This window comes from Zootoca vivipara, chromosome 6, assembly GCF_965207765.1.
Source record: "Zootoca vivipara chromosome 6, rZooViv2.hap1.1, whole genome shotgun sequence".
Taxonomy (NCBI): domain Eukaryota; kingdom Metazoa; phylum Chordata; class Lepidosauria; order Squamata; family Lacertidae; genus Zootoca; species Zootoca vivipara.
Window position 1 is genome coordinate 63,096,144 of NC_142589.1, and position 24,467 is coordinate 63,120,610.

At 46.9% G+C, this 24,467-nt stretch overlaps 1 protein-coding gene and 1 long non-coding RNA gene across 5 annotated transcripts in view; one reads left to right on the top strand and one right to left on the bottom strand.

Moving 5' to 3' along the window:
- Positions 1-333: 333 nt before the first annotated feature.
- Positions 334-1,579, bottom strand: LOC148685372 (uncharacterized). The gene is made up of 2 exons (XR_015950627.1): positions 1,366-1,579; positions 334-1,110 (listed from the first exon to the last, which is right to left on the bottom strand). It is a non-coding gene; the product is annotated as an uncharacterized LOC148685372 (long non-coding RNA).
- Positions 935-24,467, top strand: part of MAP3K6 (mitogen-activated protein kinase kinase kinase 6) — a 46,365-nt gene continuing 22,832 nt past the window's right edge. The window contains exons 1-11 of one of the 4 annotated variants that reach the window (XM_088672387.1): positions 935-1,072; positions 5,027-5,398; positions 8,874-9,013; positions 15,075-15,098; positions 16,542-16,732; positions 20,748-20,916; positions 21,254-21,360; positions 22,007-22,177; positions 22,436-22,548; positions 23,377-23,536; positions 23,973-24,123. In XM_088672387.1, the coding sequence (XP_088528513.1) occupies positions 5,056-5,398; positions 8,874-9,013; positions 15,075-15,098; positions 16,542-16,732; positions 20,748-20,916; positions 21,254-21,360; positions 22,007-22,177; positions 22,436-22,548; positions 23,377-23,536; positions 23,973-24,123 (1,569 nt within the window). In that variant the 5' untranslated portion in view covers positions 935-1,072; positions 5,027-5,055. Of the gene's footprint in view, positions 1,073-3,698; positions 5,399-8,873; positions 9,014-15,074; positions 15,099-16,541; positions 16,733-20,747; positions 20,917-21,253; positions 21,361-22,006; positions 22,178-22,435; positions 22,549-23,376; positions 23,537-23,972; positions 24,124-24,467 lie in introns of those variants that run through there. The other 3 variants (XM_088672388.1, XM_088672389.1, XM_035120270.3) reach the window with 3 other exon arrangements.

Below are 24,467 nucleotides of genomic sequence, written 5' to 3' on the forward strand. Positions count from 1 at the left end.
CTTCCAATATTCCAAATTTGGAAAGGATTAAAAATTCAATATATTCCATTATACCCTCAAAGGTGTTTTTTTTTAATAAAAAAGAATCCCCCTTATTTAACTTTATCACAGTTCCACCACATATGCAAGAAACCAGCCCCCTGTTCCTCTCATTTCCAGCATCGATACGCAACCTCTTTCCTAATCAGAGGTTAGATACCAACAAGCATAGAATCATGGTTAGAAAGGACCACAATCGTCATCTAGTCCAGCCCCCTGCAATGGAGGAATCTTTTGCCCAATGTGGGGGCTCAAACCCACAACCCTGAGATTAAGCACCTCATGTTCTACCAATTGACATTAAAAACATCTTTTAATAATTCCCCATCATTTGCGTTGGTAGTGACTCAGCCAAATGTGTAATCTATTTTAACATGGTTCTCCGATATAAATTTACCTGTAACAGCTTTTGCCATCTTAACTTGAAGTCATTAATTTTTTTCCCCATAGGGTGTTCTGCATTTCAAAACACTTTAGTACAGGAATATGAAAGCTCTGGAAGAATACACTCTGTGGTTTCTAAATGGTTAATGAGGAGGAACAGGACAACATTGTTGTACAGGAAAGGGCCAAGGGAAAAATTGCAGCTGCTGGAGATTACCTTAATGGCCTTGGCAAGTATTCTATATGTTAGGGAAATTACAGGTGAGTGGCCTGCAATTACTAGGAAAGAGTTGGAGGTTTTTATGGAAGGTTGAAAACCATTTTTGCTACACCTTTCTCTCAAAGTGTGCGTAAAAAGCAGGGGTTGGGAACTCTCCTTTACCCCAGCCCACATGGTCAAGATTTCTATCTGCCGTGCCTATTTTTGTCTCTGGAGACAATGGAAGAATGCACTGGGGTGGCCGGTGTGCGTAAAGTCAAACCATTGGAGAGTTACAGTGCCCTTTGTGGCCTTAGAGACCAAAACAGGATAGAAATGTCTTATTGCACTTGGGGCAGATGAAGTCCTTTGGTTTTGCTGCTACAGGTGCACCATGGTTTCTTCTCCCAGCGGTCCCTTCTTGCCCTCTACTGGCTTTTTCTGTTTAAGGTAAGGTTACCAGATTTTTTTCAAATAATCTGGGGACACTTTAAGAGAGAGAGAGAGAGAGAGAGAGAGAGAGAGAGAGAGAGAGAGAGAGAGAGAGAGAGAGAGAGAGAAAGTTATTTTAAAAGGTTATTTTTCCTTTAAAAAAAGAAGGAATATCTTCTCTTCTGTGGTCTCTGTCGCATGGCCTTCCTCTGGGCCTCGGTCTACTCTCTTGGAGCGCTAGCCACCATGGAGTAGGCTTGGGTTAGGCCTGGGCTCAGCCACGTGTCCTCACCCTCCTGGTCCTCTCCTACCTCTCGTCCTCAGTGGCGCGGCAAGGTCGGGGCTCCCATCTTTTTCTCCCCTTCCTCTTTCACTCCCTTCCTTCTCCTTCTCTCCTCCTTCTGTCTGCATTGGCTCCAGGGTTTTCTTGGCCCCAGAGCGCCGCTGGGCAGTTGGCTGGGTGGCCAGGCACTCTCCTGGCTCGATTTGGGTCGTGGGGGGGGTGGAGTCAGCGGTTCCGCCAGTTGACGCACCAGGCGTCCCTGGTTCCCCCTCGGCAGCAGCAGTCTCAGCAACCCGGAGCCAGCCTGGTAGTGCAGTTGGCTCTGGCTGGCTTCAGGAGCTGCTCACTGCCGTGGCAATTGCCATTTTGCCTCACCAGAAGTCCCCATATGATGTGTCTTGTGCCGTTGAACCAATCACGCAACATTCATTCCCTACTAATAAATCTACAACACTTAAAATATAAATCCGGGGACATTCCGGGGATGGATTTTGTCTGGGGACAGATTTGTAAATCCGGGGACTGTCCTTGGGAAATGGGGATGTCTGGTAACCATAGTTTAGGGTCTGTCGGCAAGTATTTATTGTGCCTGTGCAGGTGTCACGATGAAAATGCATTTTGTATTATTTCAGCATAGTTCTAGTAAGTAGGAAACCCTAATAAAAGGGGGGGGGACGACTCCCAAAAGTGCATCAGAGTACAAAAGCAAATATGGGGAAGGGGCCAAAACAACCTTATATTCCAGCAGTAATTGCAGATGTGTAACAGGTTCTTTTTTTTATTAACAGATTTTTCCACAGTAAGGGGAAATATGGGTTGAATGTTGTTGTTGTTTTTTAAAAAATGGGCTGGCATTTTGATAGTGACATGTAGACACTGTAAAACACTTGAGTGCATGCGTAACACCAATTCCACAATAAACTCCCATCTGGAAGTATCTTGAAACCATCCCAGAGAATCACATGAGTTTTTAAAGTGACTAAGAATTGTTAGCAAGAGACTAGCTGAGTAAGCAGTGGTGCAGTTAGGTAATTTTTTACTGGGGGGGGGGGTTAGGGGGATCTTACAAACACTCCACACTTTGGATGGAAATGTGAATTACTTTAGCATGTGGTACACCAGCCCTGCTGTGGTTTGAGGGCTCTCCTGCTTACTTTGTCCAAAAGTCCTGCACTGATGACACCAATGGAAAAAGAACAGTCATTTTTCAGCCCGGAAAGATTTTTATTACCTTCCCTTAGGCTCACACAGGAAGCTTATACGGAGTCATCCCATTGCTCCATCTGGCTCAGTATTGTCTACACACAGACAAGGAGATTTCTCCCAGCCATGTGTGGAGATGCCAGGAATTGAGCCTGAGCTAAAAACAACTTTTGTTTAAAAGAACTTCCTTATGTTGTTCCTCACACCCTTTAAGAGAGAAAAAGGGGATTCCCCACCACAATTACTTAAGCACATACATAGTAAGGATGATGGTAATCAGAAACAATCCACAGTGAGGCAAGTCCTGCACAAGCCAGGCTTAGGTGGGTAGAATATTTCCACTCCTGGGTGGCATTAAAAAAAACCTAAAAACCAGAAGTGTTCCAGTTCTTAGAAGCAAACTCTCATTCTTTGAAAAGTGACGTGGGACAAATTTACTAACAGAGTGATCCAGTTTGGGCAGTGCACCCGCTGACCTCCTGCTGGCAGGACTGCCTGGAGAAGACAAAAATTAGCTGTAGACTTTCACACCTCTCCATCCCTGGTTGTTTTTTCTGTCCATATGCCCTCTTTCAGTTCTCCACTCCCCCCCCTCTCTCTTAGGGTTGCCAGACTCAATGGAGGACAGGACTTCTTTGCCTTTAATTGCCCTGCTCTCTTTTGAGTCTGGAAACCTTAAAGAGAAACCAGCAGACCCTTTGTTTAATTTCCAAGCAAAGGGTCTGCTGGTTTCTCTTTAAGGTTTCCAGACTCAAAAGAGAGCAGGGCAATTAAAGGCACAGAAGGCCTGTCCTCTATTGAGTCTGGCAACCCTACTCTCTCTGCCTCAACTAAGAACCAGTAGGGCATACTTGTGCTCTTAAGAGTTTTCCACGTACTGTAGTTTTAAAGATGCATCTGCACCAGATGTTTTCTCCAGGTTGCAGCATCTAACCCACACAGCCCCACCCCGATTCTAGTACCAACAGATCCTCGTTACAGCTTCAAAACTACTACTGGTGTCTTCACACATCAACCTGCAGTATTCCATCGCCCAAGGAAGTTCAATGACCAGGAACGGCATGTTCCAGGCTGCCACGTCAGTGCAGTGGAGGCAGTGCAGGATTTGCACACAAGCTGAATACCAATTCATAAATAAACACATTACATTTCAAGTTTTACGCAACTGGTTTAAAAAGTAAGAAAACCGGGGAAACAGGCTCTAAAACAGACATTATTGTTCTGATATGACAAAAATATACTTAACGGCTATAGTGTTATATATCATGTTTGGTTTAAATCTGTGCAGAAATAACTATATCAGCATTTCATTGGGCCAGGTGTCCATAAGCTGTCAAACAGCATAGGTGGCAGGTGACATCAGGCGCAGCATATGCAGCCTCTTAAATGTGATTTTAGGATTGGCAGGTGTGAGGAGCCTCTGGCCCTCCTGGTGTTGCTAAACTACAACTCCCATCATCCCTAGCCAATGGCCATGCTTGCTGGGGCTTATGGGGATTGTAGTTCAGCCGCGTCCAGAGAGCAAGAGGTTCCCCCACCTGGTTTAGGACCATAGCATGACAAAATTATACCCTGTGTGGCCCTGAGGCCCACCTGAGAGCTGTCCAAGGTCCACTGTTTCAGAAACACTGACTTGCACGCAGTTCACCAGAATTTTACAGCTGCTGTCTGAAATCACATCCACCAGGCTCTGAATGGCCATTAAACACCACCTGCAAACAATTACACACCATACATTTGAAGCACTCTCCCAGAGAATCCTGGGGAGCTGTAGCTTGTAAAGTGCTAGGAATTAAAGCTCTGTGGCAGGTAAACTACAACTTCCAGGATTCTTGGGGGCAGAATGTGCGGCCGATGTGGGCCCTAAGAGCACCACGTGTTGCCATTCTACTTTGCTGTATACTTTAGGTGGCGCACGTGCCGGATATCGCCCTCACTCGAAGTGGGAGCGACGGGGGAGGTGGGGAAGGAGCCGGACGCCGGTGCCAGGAGGAGGCACCGCGGAGCAGACGCCATGGAGACGGCTCTGCGTGTGCGCTCGCCGCTCTCCTCCTCCTCCCGCCCCCTCTTGCACAATCGCCCCGGGGGCGCTGGCGCTGGTCTCGGGGTGTTTGTGCCAACAGGAAAGGCGGCGGAAGAGCGCGCCCGCCGCGCCTCCCTTCCCTTCCCTGCGCTCCGCTCCCGGGCGGCTGTGGGGCATTTCTCTCCCGCTGCGCGCCTTCGCGTCGATCCCTAGCAGCGCAGCATAGGAAGGAGAAAAATGCCCAGCGAGACTTTCCGCAGCCAGCCAGCTAGCGCGACCCACCCACCTCGGGAACTCGTCGAGGAAGTTTGGCGGGGCGGGGCTTGGCGATCCCACGTGGGGCTGAGATGGACCAAGTTTGGGAGCTGTAAATAACCCTAAAATCGGAGGCGGGCGGAAAAACAAACGCAACTTTTCTGCTGGGGCGAATCCGCGCAATGGCTCGTTTCTTTCTTTAAAAGAGGCGCTTTCTGAATCCGAGGGAATCGCAGCATGGAAGAGGACAGCAGCAACCTGGGAAGCGCCGGGAGCCTCTGGCAGGACCCTTTGGCGATCGCACTCACCCCCAGCAAACCAGTCTCTGTAGGGAGCCATGGCACCAGAGGGGGCGGCGGCGGCAGCGCCAGCAATGGGGGTGGCAGCAGCAGCGGCGGCAGCGGTAGGGGCCGACCCCTGAGCGTGGTTTACATCTTCCCCGATGATCTGGAAGAGCCTCTGCCTCTCCAATGCCTGCGGGAAGCCTGCAAGGAGGTCCCGGCGACGGAGCTGACGGCGCTGCCTTTTGGCACCGTGGCGCTGGGGGACACCGCGCCCCTGGATACTTTCTACAACGCAGGTGAGTCCCTGCAAACGCAGCCTCTGCCTCGGCCAGCTAGCGGTTCCGTCAGTTCACCTGGGAAGGAAACCTGCCCAGGGGAACTCCGTGTGAGAGCAGAGGGCATTGGCAAGTCAGAGCTTAACCCCGCGGTTTTTATCCAGGTTGTCTCGGGTGGACCGAGACGCTGCACATGTGATCAGACGCGATCAGATGTTGCCAGCTTCCACCGCAGCAGGGCTCCTCTGCATGTCCCCACGAGGGTGGGAACCTCGTCCGTTTAGTGAATTTCTACCCGCAGTGCACTTATAAACAGCTGTTAGTCCCGAAAGACAGCCCCCAAGCCTGGTGAAATGAAAGTAAAATTCTTCTGCAAGTTTGAGTCTATTGATTTAGGACTCAATGTTGACCAAGGTGTCTCCCCACCCCCGTAGGTGTTAAGTGTATTGCACACTGACTGACAGCTGCTCTCTGGGGTTTTGGGCAGGAGTCTCTCTCAGCCCTACCTGGAGATGCTGGGGATTGAACCTGGGACTTTCTGAATGCAAAGCAGATGCTCTACCACTGACCTATGGCCTATCCTTAAAGGCTTTGAAGGTTGTGTTGTAACTTTGCACAGGCTGTACCAATTGTGTTTTGTGATGTTTGGGTCATATGGTTAATTCCACTCCACCCCAAGCATACCTATCATAGAATCTCAGAGTTGGAAGGGTCCCAAGAGTCATCTAGTCCAACCCCCTGCGATGCAGGAACCTCAGCTAGAGCATCCATGACAGATGGCCATCCAACCTCTGCTTAAAAACCTCCAAGGAAGGAGAATCCACCGCCTCACTTGGGAGTCTTTTCACTGCTGAACAGCTCTTCCTGTCAGAAAGTTTTTCCTAATGTTTAGTCAGAATCTCCTTTATTGCAACTTGAAGTCATTGGTTCAAGTCCTATCCTCCAGAGCAGGAGAAAACAAGCATGTTCCCTCCTCCATGTGGCAGCCCTTAAGATATCTGAAGATGGCCATCATATCTCCTCTCAGTCTATTTTCCAGGGGCAGAACATACCCACCTCCTTCAAGCGCTCATCATAAGGCTTAGTTTCCAGACCCTTGATCATCTTGGTTGCCCTCCTCTGCACACGCTTGTCAACATCCTTCTTAAATTCTGGTGCCCAGAATTGGACACAGTATTCCAAGTGTGGTCTGACTAAGGCAGAACAGAGTAGTGCTATTACTTGCCTTGATCTGGACACTATACTGTACTTCAGTTGATGCAGCCTAGAATAGCATTAGCTTTTTTGCTGCTAGATCACACTGTTGGGTCATGGTCATCTTGTGAAGGATTCCAGGATTCAGAGCAACACTGACTGTGGTTCAGAACAGAATAGTTGGCTAGGTCATCTAATGCAGGATCCTTTCAGGAAAGCATGAAACAGCTGTTCCCAATACTAAGTGTGGGAAGGGAGGGAAGGACACACACACACACACACACAGAGAGAGAGAGAGAGAGAGAGAGAGAGAGAGAGAGAGAGAGAGAGAGAGACTTTGACAGACAGAGGAGGGAGCCTATGCATATGAGTGGAAATTGCACTGTGGACAGAACAGAAGCCAAGTAATTTTCATGGCATCTACAAAGGGTGTGAGTAGAACACCTTTCTAGTGAACAGCTTGCCTAACGAGTTGAGCAACATGGGCAAGTAGCTACAGTAGTCAAGGAGCTGGATGACACATCCTGTGCTTCAAAAGGCCCCCATTTACCAGGGACAACCTAAATTTTCTGGTGGTGTATCTGAAGAAGTGTGCATGCACACGAAAGCTCATACCAAAATATAAACTTAGTTGGTCTTTAAGGTGCTACTGAAGGAATTTTTTTTTATTTTGCTTTGACTCAGACCAACACGGCTACCTACCTGTAACTAAATTTTCTGGTAGCTGCTTCTGATCAACAGCTGTCCCTTGCCTTTTGGGGATGCCTTTTAAATATTTGTTCAAGAGCACAAATGGATGACTGTTGTCTGTCTTTAGGTTTCAGCCCCATCCTCATGATCTATAGAAGTTAAATATCTGTGGAGACAAGGGAGATGGGATTATGCCTTTTGAGGTCCAGCTCCGAGGGCCTTCTGGCGGTTCCCTCACTGCGAGAAGCGAAGTTACAGGGAACCAGGCAGAGGGCCTTCTTGGTAGTGGTGCCCACCCTGTGGAACAGCCTCCCATCTGATGTCAGGGAAATAAACAACTATCCGAATTTTAGAAGACATCTGAAGGCAGCCCTGTTTAGGGAAGTTTTTGATGATTGATGTTTTAATGTATTTTTAATATTTAGTTGGAAGCCACCCAGAGTGGCTGGGGAAACCCAGCCAGATGGGTGGGGTATAAATTTATTATTTATTTATAAAACAGTTTTAGAAATTAGCCAGGCACCAGGTGCATTGTGACCTAGTGAAAATGCCTGGGCACCAGGGTGGTGCCTGACATCTCCACCCCAGGAGGTACATGCCTGGTGATCATTGGATCTGGACTGTTTTACATACTAGCAACACATCCTGTAGAATTCTATATGCACAATCAGAATGAATTTCAGGATCCAAATTTATTTTTCTGAAGCAGCCTGAGCAGGATCGGTGGACATTATAGTTTATTGTTGTAGCATGTCTTCACTTACCCCATCCCACTCCCCTGCTCATAGTTGTGAAGAATATTCTTGTTATGAATGGTCTGTGTCACCACCATTAAGAAAAAGCGGTAGGAATAGGCGCGCGCGCACACACACACACACACACACATATATATTATACACACATACATACACACACAGTGGTACCTCAACTTCTGAATGCCTCGACTTCAGAAGGTTTCGACTGAAGGCCGCTAACCCGGAAGTATTTTTGCATGCGCAAAATGGATGCTTCGACTTCCGAAGTTTTCGACTTCAGAAGAGCGCCGCGGAACGGATCGCCTTCGCAAGTTGAGGTACCATTGTGTGTGTATATATGTGTACATATTATATGTCCCTGGCTCAAGTGACTTTTCTTCTTTAAGTTCTCAAAATTCTTAACCTAGATCAAGGTTGTCATCTGAACTAGCCAGATATTTATCTGATAGTCTCTCATTTGAAAAAAAAAAGACTTGAGAGCCACCTTGCCCCAAAATGGCAACTAAACACTCTGTTTTGGTGACTGTAACCCTGGTTTAAGAAACCATTTGGCACCTAGCTGATATATCTGAGTTTCTAACACTGGAATTCATAATTATCTTGTTTCTTGAGAATAACTGTGCTTTGATGCATTTTCACCCAACTCTGCTTCAATCCAAATAGACAAAAGTGACAACCTGGCTGTGTTTTAAGCTGATGATATGTATACAGCCCCATATCAGCAGCCCTTGCCAACTAGCTGTTTCAGAAAAGATTGAACCCAAGAAACAAGATGGGAAGTGTGAGAACAAACTGAAGGATGGGGGCAAGCTGGTGCTCTCTGTGATAATATCTGTCTTTTCTCTCTCTCCCTGCAGATGTGGTGGTGGTGGAGATGAGCAACAGCCTGTGCCAGCCCTCACTCTTCTATCACCTGGGGGTGAGGGAGAGCTTCAGCATGACCAACAACATCCTCCTGTGCTGCTACACTGATTTTCCGGAGCTGCAGGCTCTTCGGGTGAGTCGGGGATGCAGTTCAATTCTGCAGGTGGAGTCTGTTCATGGAGATTGCTTTGAGATGCTGGACTGCCTGGGAAAAGGGCCACTTGATCAGATCAGAGGAACATCTGTAGGGCAGGAGTGGGCTGCCTTTAGAATCATAGAATCATAGAGTTGGAAGAGACCACAAGGGCCATCCAGTCCAACCCCCTGCCGAGCAGGAAACACCATCAAAGCATTCCTGACAGATGGCTGTCAACCCTCCGCTTAAAGACCTCCAAAGAAGGAGACTCCACCACACTCCTTGGTAGCAAATTCCACTGTTGAACAGCTCTTACTGTCAGGAAGTTCTTCCTAATGTTTAGGTGGAATCTTCTTTCTTGTAGTTTGAATCCATTGCTCCGTGTCCGCTTCTCTGGAGCAGCAGAAAACAACCTTTCTCCCTCCTCTATACGACATCCTTTTATATATTTGAACATAGACTTGCTAAACAGTTGGGATTTGAGGGAACCCTTCATGCAGGGGAATAGTTAGTCAGTTTTAGAAATCTGGACTTTCTGGTGCCTCTGTCTTTTGGTTGCAATATGTGCAGTGCCCCCCCCTCCCGGCTTTCTTTAAAATAATGGTCAGACAGCCCTGCTGCATTTGGAGTGCCATCCTGCTTATTCTGTGGGTGGTAGTGGGGGATCCTGGACCTTTGCCCCAAAGTCTTGCTCTGATAGCATCACCGACTTGATTATCAAGACACTTAGAATCTGCTCTGAAAGACTGAAGTAGGGATAGGAGGGTTTTCTTAAATGTTCTACATGCAATGATTGTTCTTCTGAAAAGTTCCCCCAAGTATGTGGGGGAACTTGGGGCGTGAGTACATGTATGTGTGGCAGATGACAGATTTTGTCAATAGAAAGGAAACAAAGTTGGCGAGTGTCCTGTATGATATGGCCCTTAGAGGGAGATTTACCCCCAGAGCAACATTTGTTTGTTGGTTGGTTTGTTTGTTTGTTTGTTTAGGCAAGTTTTTGATGTTTGATGCTGTACTGTTTTTAATATTCGGTTGGAAGCCGCCCAGTGTGGCTGGGGAAACCTAGCCAGATGGGCGGGGTATAAATAATAAATTGTTGTTGTTTGTTTGATTTGATTCAAGTGCCTTCTGTCCTGCCCATCCTCCAGTCTGCAGGACAGGGTGACTAAGAACTGATAGATGAACTTTATCATAGAAGATAAAGCACAAAGTCATAACGGCAATCACTCAGCAGCAAAATAATATCAGTAAAACCGTACCTAAAAATAGTTTATTCCCTTCGACGAATGCTTGATGGGTATAAAATATCTGCAGCCAGCTTGCAAAAAGAAGCCTTTCTCCATCTCCCACTGCTGCCCAGATACAGATTGTGTCAAGCAAACAGGCAAGACTTCAACATGTTAGGCTTTAATCAGTCCTACAGTAATCTAGCTACAGTGGTGCCTCACTAGACGAATTTAATTCGTTCCACGGGTCTTTTCTTATAACGAAAAATTCGTCTAGCGAATCCCATAGGAATGCATTGATTTTTTTTTTTTTTTGCCCATAGGAACGCATTAATTGAATTTCAATGCATTCCTATGGGAAACCGCGATTCGCTAGACGAATTCGTCTAGCAAGGCAACCTCCACTAGAAAGTTTATTTGTTTCGTTAAGCGGAAATTTCATTAAGCAGGGCATTCGTTAAGCGAGGCACCACTGTATTGGCCACTGGAGAGTGGGGAGAGACAGATTCTCTGGGAAGCTGCTTTATGCTGAGTCAGACTATTGGTGCATCTAGCTCAAAAGGGGTATTTCTAAGCCCAGCCTGGAAATTTCTGGACCTTCTGCATGCAAAGTGTGTGCTCTCCGAAGAAGCTGATGCTTTCACCTTTGGGATGCAGTTCTGTGCATGCCAGAAGTCCTCTTCTGACCTTAATGCTTCTGTATTACCTAACATGGAAGTGGGGAGACACTGTGTAGCCCAGTCTCCTATGGTCCACCTGAACAGCATGACCACCTGACCCCACAGAGCCTTTCTGTGTGCAGGTATATTAACAAAGGTTTCCATGCAACCCAGGACCCCAATCACCCAGGTTTCCAGCTCACATGGAATCCGTTTTTTTGTATAGCTGTGCATGTACAGAAGGCCCAGATGGTCAAGATCAGGCATAGGCAAACTCGATCCTCCAGATGTTTTGGGACTACAACTCCCATCATCCCTAGCTAACAGGACCAGTGGTCAGGGATGATGGGAATTGTAGTCCCAAAACATCTGGAGGGCCAAGTTTCCCTATGCCTGGTCAAGATGTTCACACAGACTCCATGGGGCAGTGCTACCTGGTACGTTCCTGGTCCTATATTGAGTAACAGAAGCATTGATGACTGAAGAGGGCAAGAGCAGGGATGAGGAACACTTTTCAACCTGAGGCCCACTTTCCTTTATGGACAACTTTTGCTGGGCCATACGCAACTAATACAAATTTTATTTCTGTACAGTAGGCTAGTTTCTACACACAAACACGCCAACCTTTCTCCTCCATTCAGGTAAGCAAGATGCATTATCAGAGTTTAAAGACACATTCTAGCCAGGCAAATGCACTCGAGGTTGCAGAGCAGAGCCTATAAGGGGTGTGGTCCGGGGAGAGTCCCAGTAGCGAGACAGAGAAGCCTGGAGGGTTGTGTTCACCATCCAGGCCTGACATTTCCTGCCCCACTTTAAACCCATTTAAAGCAAAAGTCCCTCTTCAGATTTGGCACCATGCTGCACTGCATAAGGTAGTACATTGTAGAAAAGCTGCATCATCTCACACAGGTGATGTGCAACATATTAATGCATGATGACGCTTGCAAGAATTGCTTTGGATTGCCCTTTGCAGGGGTTGCCTGTGCGTAGGAGCATCAGGCTCTAATGAGTTTGTGGATACTCTGCATAATCCTGCACTAACAGCTATCTAATGTGATAAGCAAACATCGCACAGCTGCAGCATGGCGAGAGAGCAGCTGTGTATCAGCTTCAGTAGAGAGCTCATTATCTCACTGTTACCTACATGTGACCAAACCCTTGTGCTCTCCATTAGCTTATCAGAAGTACCCAGCTTCATTCTGTGTAGTCGTGCAACCAATCCAGATCAGGATTGATGTTTTGTCTTCTAAGCACATATGGAAGAAGTGATGCGCCCCTAGTGCAAGCATGATAAATGGCTTAATAATGTGATCCTATGCATGCCTAGGGCTTGCCAATCAGAAGGTCGGTGGTTCGAATCCCCGCAACAGGGTGAGCTCCCATTGTTTGGTCCCTGCTCCTGCCAACCTAGCAGTTCGAAAGCACATCATAGTGCAAGTATGGAAGGTAAACGACAGCAGGAAGGTAAACGACATTTCTGTGCACTGCTCTGGTTCACCAGAAGCAGCTTAATCATGCTGGCCACATGACCTGGAAGCTGTCTGCGCACAAACTCAGGCTCACTTAGCCAGTAAAGTGAGATGAGCGCCGCAACCCCAGAGTCGTCCGCGACTCGACCTAACTGTCAGGGGTCCCTTTATGCATGCCTACTCAGAAGTAAGCCCCGGTAAATTTAATGGGTAATGTATCCAAGTAAGTGTAATTTCAGCCATCCAAGAGTGGGATCCTAGATATGGAGAAAGTTGACCTACCATCTAAGTTCCTAACATTAACAAAGCTGGAGATTAATTTTTGGTAGGACATTAGATAAAGGGTCAATATATGCCAAATTGGATAGTATTGCCTAGTGATTGAAGGATACGTTACCTCCATAATAAGCAGAGTCTTTTTAGGTTTCAGAACAAGAGTAGGAAGCCTCGGACCCGGAGACTAAATGTGGCCCTCCAATCATCTCTGTCTGGCCCTTGCTATGCTCCCTAGACCATGCCCTCCCTCACTACACCCCTCAGAAGTCTTGCCCCATGCCCTCCTCAACTGCATTTGTTTGGCTGGAATGGGTCCTTGAACCATGATAATGCCTCTTGCTTGCCTGGATGTCTCGCATGAAGCCTTTGACTTTTGCATTCATTGTTCCATCAGTTTAAAAGAAACACCCCAATGGGCTTTGAGCACCCAAGCAGCGGACTAAGCAGATCACCTGCTAACTAAGCAGATCACTAAGCAGATCACCTGCTAACAATCTTCCCCACTATCATGAAACGGATTGCACTTGTGCATAAATTATAATGACGGTTTCTAAATTTGCATTCATACAGCTCAGTTAGCACAAGCCATTTTTATGGAGGTCTGTATCATCTGTGGTGATGCATTTCTTTAAAAAAATTTTTTAAAATTTTTTAATTAAACACAAACAAAACAAAATACACACACAAACAAAAATTTCATAATCTCAATTTCGTCTCTAATCATTGTGTTTGACTTCCTCGGTTCCTCCTTACTGCGATTCATGACATATTAATCTGTTAGCAATTTCTACTTCATATTCCTCTTTAACTTTGATTCCATATATTTATACCTTAATCCATCCATAACCTTAATAAATATTACAATTTTCCTTCAACACAAATCTGTTTTCGTAAGCTACAGCTCCCTGTTTCTATCTAAAACCCTTTCTTGTTACTCTATTTCTATATTATTCTTTTTCAAATAGTCTTTAAAACACTTCCAATCTTCTTCCACCGTTTTTTCTCGCTGGTCTCGAAGTCTCCCGGTCAGGTCGGCTAATTCCATGTATTCCATCATCTTCATCTGCCATTCTTCCACCGTCGGTATTTCTTTCGTCTTCCAATATTTCGCTATCAAGATTCTTGCTGCTGTTGTGGCATATAAGAAAAATGTAGTGTCTTTTTTCAGTATTTCACTCCCAACTAGTCCCAATAGAAAGGCCTCTGGTTTCTTTATAAAAGTGTTCTTCAACACTTTTTTCAATTCATTATAAAATTTTTCCCAGAAGTCCTTTATCCTGGGACAAGTCCACCACATATGGTAAAAAGTTCCTTCCACTGCATTACATTTCCAACACTTATTGTCATATGTGTGATACATTTTGGCTAATTTTACTGGGGTTAAATACCATCTATACATCATTTTCATAACATTTTCTTTCAATACATTACATGCAGTAAATTTAATAGATTTTTTGCACAATCTTTCCCAATCCTCCATCATTATATTATATCCAACATCTTTGGCCCATTCAATCATTGCTGATTTCGTTAACTCATCTTTTGTTTGCCACTCCAGCAGCAGATTGTACATCTTTGAAAGATTTTTTGAACTCGAATTCAATAGCAGCGTTTCCAATTTGGATTCTTCCAATTGAAAACCTATTTTTAAAATCATTTTTAAAAACCTCATTAATCTGATGGTATTGGAGCCAATCAGTGAGTATTTCCTTCATTTGCTCATATGTTTTCATATGTGGTGATGCATTTCTACTCCTCCTTGGTGATGTGTAAACAGCCACTCTAGGAGCATGACTCTGTGGCATGCGTTGAGGTCCAGTAGGCTTCCAGAGAAAGTGATGCATTAAGTCACTGGAAGAAGACCTTGTCCCACTTCCTGCAGGCGCTCGTTTTCAAGCTAGGCAACCAAGTTCAAGGGAGGCTCCTGGCCTGCTGTCCCTAACAGCTGCTTTTAATTTTTTAATGTATTTATTCCTACATTTATATGGTGCCTTTTATATGCCACTGTAGTTTACCCCTCTGAGAGTTATACAGTAGTACCTTGGAAGTCGAATGGACTCTGTTCCGGAAGTCCGTTCAACTTCAAAAATGTTTGGAAACCAAAGCGTGACTTCTGATTGGCTGCAGGAAGCTCCTGCAGCCAATTGGAAGCCACGTCGGATGTTCAGCTTCCAAAAATAGTTCGCAAACCGGAACAGTCACTTCCGGGTTTGTGGCGTTCGGGAGCCAAAACATTCAAGAACTAAGCTGTTTGAAAACCAATTCCCAGCAAACTTTAGCAGAATACATTGGGGGTATGTGTGTGTGCTTCAGATGTGTTTTAAAGTGTGGTGTGTACACAGTCTTAATCAACCTTCGAGTAAATCCAGTTTGGCTCTTGGGTACCCAGCGGCTAATGATAACCTCCCCTTGCCTTTCTCCTTTCTAGGAGGAGATCCTCCAGAAGAATTCAGTAAGTCCCACTTGGTTTTCTGAGCATGCACCATATGAGACTCATTATCTGTTTCTGGGAATTAAGTGCAGTGAGCCTCACAGAACACAGTGGGGGCTTCTCCGTAAACGTGTATAAGGTTGCACTGCATATGATTTATTATCTATCCAACTCGGCTGTTTCAGCTTTTGGAACATGCATGGCAAAATCCTTATGGTTGAATTTTAAAAATATATGTTGGAGACTGGGTAGTCTGCAAAGTGAAATAGCAAGTGTGTTTTCCAAAAACAACCACCATCACTCCACCCAAACAGTGCGGGGGAACTGAACTAAGAAGAGAAAGGGATTTGGTCTTGGAAAGAATACCATTACATTTATATGCTGTCTCCCTTCAGTCCATAAAGCAGAGCTGGGAAACCTTTGGCCCTCCAGATGTTGGACTGCAACTCCAATCATGACGGACCCCTGGCTATGTCAGCTGGGGCTGATGGGAGTTGGAGTCCAGCGACATCTGGGAAGCCAAAATTCCCCAGCCCTGCCTTAAAGGTTCACCCAAAAAACTTGTCCATGTTGGTTCAAGTTTTGGACACAATTTTTGGAAACCAAAAATGTTCTTTGCTGCTTAGAGAAATTGCCCCCACCCTAATACTGCTCAAAACTCATGTGGTGGACAGTTTTGCACCCCATGAAATGGGTACATACTACCTCTAATAGGTCTGCTTGTTTATTTATTACATAGATGGGGAACCTGTGGCTTTCCAGTTGTGGTTGGACTCCATCTCCCATCATTCATTGCCCATACTGGCTGGGGCAATGGGAGTTGGAGTCAATATCTGGAGAGGCATAAGTTTCCTATTCTTTATTTATTGCATTGCATTATTGAACTGTAACTCCCATCAGCTTCAGCAAGCATGGCCAATGGCCAGGGATGATGTAGTTCAACAACATCTGGAAGGCCAGAGTTTCCCCACACCTGCCTTGTATCCTGTTTTTCTTCCATAATGGGCCTCAGGGTGGCATCCATAAGGTTCCTAGATGATCTTCCACCCAGGTACTGACCAGACCTGCTTAGCTTTGCTAGGTTTCTGCATCATCTGCCTTCAGACCACATAGCTTTGATCCTTATCTTGCTGATCTGAGCAGATTTCTCAAAATAGAAACAGTTCCTAGAGAAGAGGTGGCAACACTTGCCTTTCTGTCACCTCAGCTAATGGTTTAATTTTGACCCAGAACTCATCTCCAGAACCAGCGAAGGTAAAGTGGAGGGCCTATAAGTCTTCCTTTCTCCAAAAGGCACGTGAAAGATTTTAAACAAACAAGGAAACGAAAGAACAATGTAATCTTCAACTTCCAGGAGGGTGCCAGTGCGGATTTTGTTGTTGTTGACATGTTCATAGTCCATGTGTGTTTTAGAACTGGGTGTGTGGAGGGATCATAGCATTAATTCACCCGCCTCTCTTTTAGGATGGCAACGGCAGCTACACCTTCATCCCCTACATGGTGACAGCCCAGAACAAGGTCTTCTGCTGCGACCCGAATGCGATGATGTGCCTGAGCGAGCTTTGCCAGCCTAACAACTTCACCATGGAGGCCTTCTTCACCCCCCTGACGGCGCAGCTTGCAAGGCTGCTGGAGGGCACCTCCACCAACACCTGGTAACACACCTCCCCCCCCACCCGGTCATCTTTCTTCACATGAACTCAACTAGCACAGAAACGGGAGTTAGATGTGCCCTCCCAGGACCACACTCCTCACCGGACATCCTCCACACTCTCCGCAGCTGCTTTTGCCCGGCTGAAGAAGTCCTTGCACTGTGATCTTGCCTAGGTAGTAGAGGATGGAGGTGTGTGTGTGTGTGTGTGTGAGGTGAGAGAGTGCAAGTTTCTGCAAAGTGGTTTTCCTGGTGCAAAAAGAGCTTTTAAGCTCCCTGCCTTGCTTGCCAGGCAAGGCCCTCTTGGTGTGGCAGCTCTGGAAGCCTGCGGATGGTCGTGTGGGAACTCACACGGCCCCGCAAGATCTCAAGAGAGAGTACCCCAGGTTATTTGTATTTCTGTCCAAAGGTATTTTGGGGAGGTTGTTTTAGCAGTTGTGTCGTCTGGCGTGATAACTTTCAGATTAACAGTAAAAATTCTACAGCCCGCTCCACACATTGTCACAGGTTTTTGCCACAGCATAAAGGGCGAAGCACTCGGGCCTAGCTTATGCATTATCTTGGTGGGGTGCTTGCCAGACTCCCCCATTGCCTTACATGGGAAGCTGCCTTATACCAAGTCAGACAATTGGTTCCTCTAGCTGAGTATTGTTAACAGTGAGAGGCAGTGGCTCTCCAGGGGCCATTTCTCAGCCATACTTAGGGATGCCTGGGGTTCCGCATGCAAAGTGCTGGGCTATGATTTCTTGCTGGGCCCTGTATGTCTTCATAGTTTTCCTAGTAACCATGTCAGCTGTTCTTTCTTTTTTTACTGCAAAGCTGAGATGTTTGAGATTCCATAAAAAGATACCAGGGCCGTCTTGATCCTCTGCATTCTGTTATCGGTGCCGTAATCATAGTGATTCTTAGAATCACTGAATTCTTAGAATTCTTAGAATCACTGAGGGTGGCTTGTAACTCATAGTAGTTCTTAAGAATCCTGGGTGGTGCAGCAGACTCAAGTGCAGCATTTCACTGAGTTCAAGTTAGAGTAGCAGGAAAGATGGCCTTCCAGCTAGTTAAGGGGAAAGATTCTGACACACTACCTTTGGGGAAGCAAGGACAGCCCCAAGAAAGAGGGAAAGCCTATCACTTAATAAGAGCAGATACTCGAACCTGTTGAACTCTGGCCACATCCTCTCCTTACATTTAAGGCTGTCTCATTCCACTTTAATTTTTTCTTAAAAGGGAGAAAAAATATATAATGCCACTTCAAACAGTCATAGATTCCCTCAAATAATCCTGGGAGCTGTAGTTTGTGAAAGGTGCCGAGAGTTGATAGGAGACCCTGTATTCCCCTCACAGTCCTACAGTTCCCAGAGTGGTTTAACAATCCATCCAGTGAAACTGCATGGCTGGGGTGAGAACTAGGTCTTCTAGAAACAGACCTGGTTTTATGAATGATCTTGGTGGGGTGGTAGCCATTACCCTGCAGGGGATATAATTACAGAAATGCCGTACATCTTGATGGCCGAGGTGTAGCATGCTGAGCTGGTGAATGGAGAAATACCGGACAGAAAAGGCTCTTGTTCGAGGGTAGCTATGGGTTGGTCTGTTGAGCTTCCGAAGGAAAACAGGAAGTTGCACCAGAGGAGCAGCTGAGGACAGTGCAGCCTCACAGTGTCATGCAAGTCTCAAGTGGGTGGGGTGGGGGTGGGCCAGGCCAATAGCTGATGCAGGGAGATGCTATTCCTCTGTGCTATTCCATGCACTTACAAATCTCCAAGCCCTGGTTGGTTTGTACGAAAAAGTGCTTGCTGGATCATCACCCTGAAACCAAGCAAAAACACATGGCAGTTTCCTGTGTTCCAGAATGAATGGCGCAAGGGGACAACAATTCTCATCCCCAGAACTTAAATACACTGCGCACACTCCCTCCCAGTAAGCTATTAGACTTGGGGGTGAGGGGAAAGCATTCCCCCCCCCAAGCCTAATTTCAAGAGGGGGAAATGACCATCATAGAGATTGCTGTTAATCCTTCCCTCCCTAGCAGCTACACTTCCCACAAAGAGCCACACAGCAATTAGACTTGAAAACAACCTTCCATTGGCATTCAGACTTCAGAGGAGGCTGTTTTCAAGCTCCTGGATGTCATGCAGCAGGTTTAGGGTGGGGGAAAGGATCATCGGGGAATGGGGAGCAGAGGATTAACCCTCCCCTCCCCAGCTTCAACCTGCCAGATCAAGAAACTTCCTCTGTGGGAGCAATTAAATCTTGAAAAATCTGAGCGATCTTGAGATCGTGTCTAATAGTGCATGGAAAGGGAAGTGTTCTCTGTTCCCCAGCTGCAGTTCCGCTCTTCCCGCCCCCGCCCCCGCCCCCCACCTTGCACTGCTCTCAGGCTTGAAAAAAAAAGCCTCTAATTGGCTCAAATTGCTAATTGCTGCAGGCTGGAAAGGAAGGGATTCTCTGAGTTCGATGGAGAGGCTCCTGGGGCCATATCTGGCCTGAAGGTTGCTGGACTTAAAGAAGCAGGAAGTGCCATCTCATTTGGGGAGCCTTTTATTTTAGGAAAGTAACCTAGATTAGCAGTGTGTTTTCCCATTCTGCTGAAAACCAGAATAAAGGGATCCTTCCTACCGTTTCCAGAACTTTGCAGGAAGCTGTGGTGGGGCTCTGCGATTGCATCACAACTGAGCACACTGTTACCAGTTGCAGTCTTGTTTTAAATGGTTTTTAATATTGTGTTCTAAATCTGTAATCCCAGGCATCCCCAAACTGCAGCTCTCCAGATGTTTGGGGACTACAACTCCCATGATCCCTAGCTAACGGGACCAGTGGTCAGGGATGATGGGAATTGTAGTCCAAGACATCTGAAGGGCCGAAGTTTGGGGATGCCTGCTGTAAGCTGCCCTGGGACATTAGGGTAATTGGAAAAAAAATATTATTACTAACACCAGGCATCCCTGCGCCCTATAGATAGGCATCCCTTTGCAGACATACAAGGTCCATAGGCAAAAGTTGGCAGGCTGGCTCACAGTGCAGTGTCAGGATCACGGCAAGGAAGCATGACCCCAGTCTGTCTGCTCCCTGCTTTTAATGATACTGTTTTCATTGATTTTACCCACTTCATCTCTCAAAAAAAGGGGTACCGCTTATAAATTCTAGCGATTAAGCAGCATATAAATTCGCTCAAATAAAATTTAAAAAATACCCTCCACACAATAGCCCTATGTATGGTAGAAAGTCTTGAGTGTCGAAGCTATTCTGTCTGAGCATTGGGAACAGACATGGAAGTCGAGTGGGACCTCTCAGGGTTCTAGCCAGTCATGCTCTTTCCCAGGATACTCCATTTCATTTCCCCCTCCCCCAATAGAAGTGCAACATTCAGTGGCTGTTGAGCACAGTCAGTCCACACTGGTCTCTTTTGGGTCCTCCTCCCACTCCCACCGCTTAGTTCATTTCCCCCGCTAAAGGTTTTCCATACTGCCAGTCTTGGGGATACCTCAAGCCTGCTGATGCCTCCCTCTTGTGCGTGGATGGCCCTGTTTTGGCTACATGAAAAGGACACTAGGAGAATGAGTTTCCTATTAGTATATAGTAGGGATGGGGAGCCTTTTGCATTCCCTTCAAGGCAGCATTCTGGACGCCACATACCAGTGGTGGGTGGGGCCAGAGGCAAAAGTGGGTGGAGCAATGCATGCAAATTTTACCTTTATACAGAAGGCAGTTTCTACACGCACACAAACACCAGTCTCTGTTCTCCACCCAGATAAGCCGGAGGTGTGATCAGAGAGCAGGGACAGCTTTTCAGCCAGGCAAAAACATGTGCGCTGTGGAGAAGGGCCAGTGAGGGGCATGATATGGGGAGAGTTTCGAGGGCCAGAGGGAGAGACCTTGAGGGCTGCATTTGGCCCCCAGATCCCCCACTTCTGGTATATATAGCACTGGCCCCGGGGAAATGTGCCTTCCCCTCTTGGGGTAAGCCAAGGGGCGCTATCCTTTCCTCAGAACAAAGGAAAGCTTCTTGTTTTCTCCAGTGGCTACTTTCGGGAGATGATCCGAAGGGACATCCGCAGGGCTCGCGAAAGGTACAGCGGGGAGCAGCTGAGTCGTGAGCTGACCAGTATCCAGCAGCGACTGGACAGCGTCGAATGCCTCAGCCTTGATATTGTCATGAACTTTATTCTGTCCTACCGTGACGCACAGGTGAGCTGATCCACGGGGCCCCTCGACTCTCATGCTGTGGCCAGTTAATGCACACGGATGTAGCCCAAATGCCGTCAGCAGCAGCAAGCAGAATGTTTTGATATCTGTTCCCCAGGGCAGACGTGACCCCCTGCCAAGCCATTGCAGTGGTCAACTCCAGCAGTGCCATGGATAGATGCCCTGCCACTGAGCACCCTTACACATCTGGTCTGTGGTGTTTCATGGCAGGTTCCCAGAGTAGGAGCCATGTGTATTTGGGGCTGAACTGAGTTTGGGTTTAGTTGAAGGCTGTGTGTTCACGCCTGCCTATTGCAGCTTCTCTTTATGTCTTCTGCAGGATTGTAATGGCATCATCACCCTAGTGGAAACCTTGCAGGCCCTGCCGACTTGCAATGTCGCCGAGCAGCACAACATCTGCTTTCACTATGCCTTTGCCCTTGACAGGTGAGGAACATTGTCAAGTAAGGATGGGCCTCTATTCTCAGCCCTGTTAGGCCTCCCTACCCTCTGCTTCCCTGATGCCCACGGACATACACTTAAGAGGTGTCCTCTGGCAACGGGAGCTCTGAAGAGGAGATGGTCTATCCCATGGCTGTCTGCAGACACTAGAGCTTTCCCTGAGCCCCAAGGACACACCTCTGCCAATGGACTCTCGTGGTTGATTTGCAGACTCCTCAGCAAATCCAGAGGGCATGGAGGAGGGATCCCCACAGCTGGAACGCCCATTATCTTGATGGGACCAATGGATGTAGCAGAAAGTGGTGGCCCTTTAAGTACCCAGAAGGCAGCACCCAGTGGGCAAGGTCTCTAGTCAATGACTTTGCTGAGACAACCTGGATGTTTGGCCTCTGCGGCACCCACACCTTGGACTCTCTCCATAGTCCCTGTGCCTTCGTAACCAGGAAGTTATGATCTCCCCTTGCTTGGGCCATCAGCCCTCCTCTGTGATGGGCATCCCTGTAGATCCTGACACTAAGGTCCTAACACAGTAGCAGATGGGCAGAGCTGGTGTTCCTCCAGCACTGTGGCTGCTCTTGCCCCAGCATTGGGGTTTCTGACGCTTCTGACTGTGTGTGATATGCATTTGCAGGAGGAACCAGCCTGGCGATCGGCAGAAGGCTCTCTCTGTTATCCTGCCCCTGGTGGAAAAGCCTGAACGGACAGCACCTGACCTGTACTGCATGTGCGGCCGCATCTATAAGGACATGTTCATTGATTCTGGCTTCACTGATGCCGAAAAGAGAGACCAGGCCTTTTACTGGTGAGGAATGGAAAGGGATCTTTGCTGAACTTGCACTTCTGCTTTAAATTATGGCTGCAGGCGTGGAAATCTCTTTTAAATGCTCATTGCTTATGGGCTGGCTTGGTGGTGGTAGGGTGGCCAGGTGAAACTCTTACTTCTAGACCTGTCCTCTTTTTCCCCCCTTTTCACCCATTTGGCTTATTTGCTGGGTCTGAATTGCAGCCTTCCTAGTTAGTTTTCAGGTCTGACATTTTCCTTGTGCTTCTGATTCCTCAGGTATCACAAGGCCTTTTTAACAGACCCGAGCCTCCATGCTGGGATTAACTCCGTTGTCTTCCTCATTGCTGCTGGACACAAGTTCGAAACCTCCATGCAACTTCGGCAGTTAGGTGCGGGGTTACTTGTTCACATCTGCATCTCGTAAGGGTAGCAGGATGTGTGAATCTTCGTTCTGATCTAAAACCAAGATATTGACAGTGTTCTATTTTATTATTCCTTCTCTCTCTCTCTCTCTATATATATATATATATAAACACAAAATCTGGTTGATTCATTTCCAAGTGATAGTGTTAAGTGTCCAATTCAATGAATGTTTTGTGATAGAGAATATTGGCTGGGTGGTGGGTGGGATCAAATTTGTGTGTGTGTGTGTGTGTGTGTATTATATTATATATTATATATAATATGAAAAGCGCAATTATCACCCCATCTGCACCATATATTTAATGCAGTTATCATACCACTTTAAACAGTGGTGGCTTCTCCAAAAAAATCCTGGGAGCTGTCGTTTGTTAAGGGTGCTGAGAGATGTTAGGAGGAGTGCCTTGTTTCCCTCAGAGCTACCATTCCCAGAGTGGTTAAACAACCAACCCCTGCTCCCAGGGAACTCTGGGAATTGTCGCTCCATGTGGGGAGTAGTGGTTTCCTAGCACCTCTCAGCACCCTTAAACCGCATTTCCCAGAATGCTTTGTGGGAAGTTGTGACTGTTTAAAGTGGTAATATGCCTTCAGGCCCCTTTCCCTCTGCTGCTTCTCCCTGCTGAAATGAGGCTTGAAATATGTGTTATGTTGTAGCCAATAGAATGGCAACCCCCGGTTTAGCCAGAACGTTGTGACAATTTTGACAATTTCCCCTCAGAATTCCCTGCCGCTGCCCCCGAAACATACCTGTTGCAGTTTAGAAAAATCTCCCTTGCTTCTGGTCCTTCCTTCCTTAGGTATGAAGGTGAGCTGTGTCCTGGGCAGGAAGGGATCCTTGGAAAAGATGCAACATTACTGGGATGTGGGGTTTTACCTGGGCGCCAGTATCCTGACCGGCGACTTTGACAAAATCATCCAGGCCTCGGAGAAACTTTACAAGCTCAACGCTCCAGTTTGGTGCGTGGTGGGAACTTTGTGTCCTCGTGGGGATGGGGTGGGGGTGGGGGGGCAAGGAAGACTAACTAGCTGACAACCTATTGAGATGAACGGGAGATGTGAGTGTCGAAGGGGGTGCTGGGAGAGGGCAGGTATCTGAAGAGGAAGTGATTTCCTCCTTGTTCAGTGTGGTGGGACAACAGATTTTGAACCTCTGCCCAGCCATGGAGCTCACTGACTTACCTTGGGCCAGTCAGGGTTGTTGTGGTGATTAAATGAGGAGGGGAGGAGCCAAGTACACTGCCTTGAGCTCCTTGACTGAAAAGGTAGTCTATTAATGTAGGAAATAATAATAATATGTGGCACAGACCACTTGCATCAGATGGAAACTTTAACTTACTTCGTGGGTGTGTATGAAGTGTGTGCTGCTTTCTCTTTTTTAAAAAACCCTGTTCAGGTTCTTGACATCTATCAAGGAGACTTATGTAATCTATAGTCATTTCAACACTGCCCCCGACACCTGGTCACCTAAACAGGAGCTGGTTGATTTCTGGCTGGGCTTCTTGATGGATTCCTGCCAGCCCTTTGTCTCCACAGAGGAGTGTCTGGTAAGGAGGCAATGAACATTGTTGCATTGACAAAACCACTACTGAACTACCAGCTTCTCCTCCTGTCTGCTCCTTTGCTACACTGCTGTGCTGTCTGTTGCTTTCCATCCTTCTAGTGGCAGTTGCTTGTTCTGCACATGCAGCAGAACCAAGTGGTTCTGGGGGTGGCAGAGCACTCCGGTGGTAAAATGGACTTGTGCTCATTTTCTAAGCCACAGTTTGAAATGGCAATCTAGATGAGGTGTGAGCTAGCATAACTAATATGCTAGTTCTTTGTTTATGGAGGGTGTGTTCAGTTTCATTTTTTGTATGGGGTAGCCATCAAAAAGGCTATGCCTGACCTT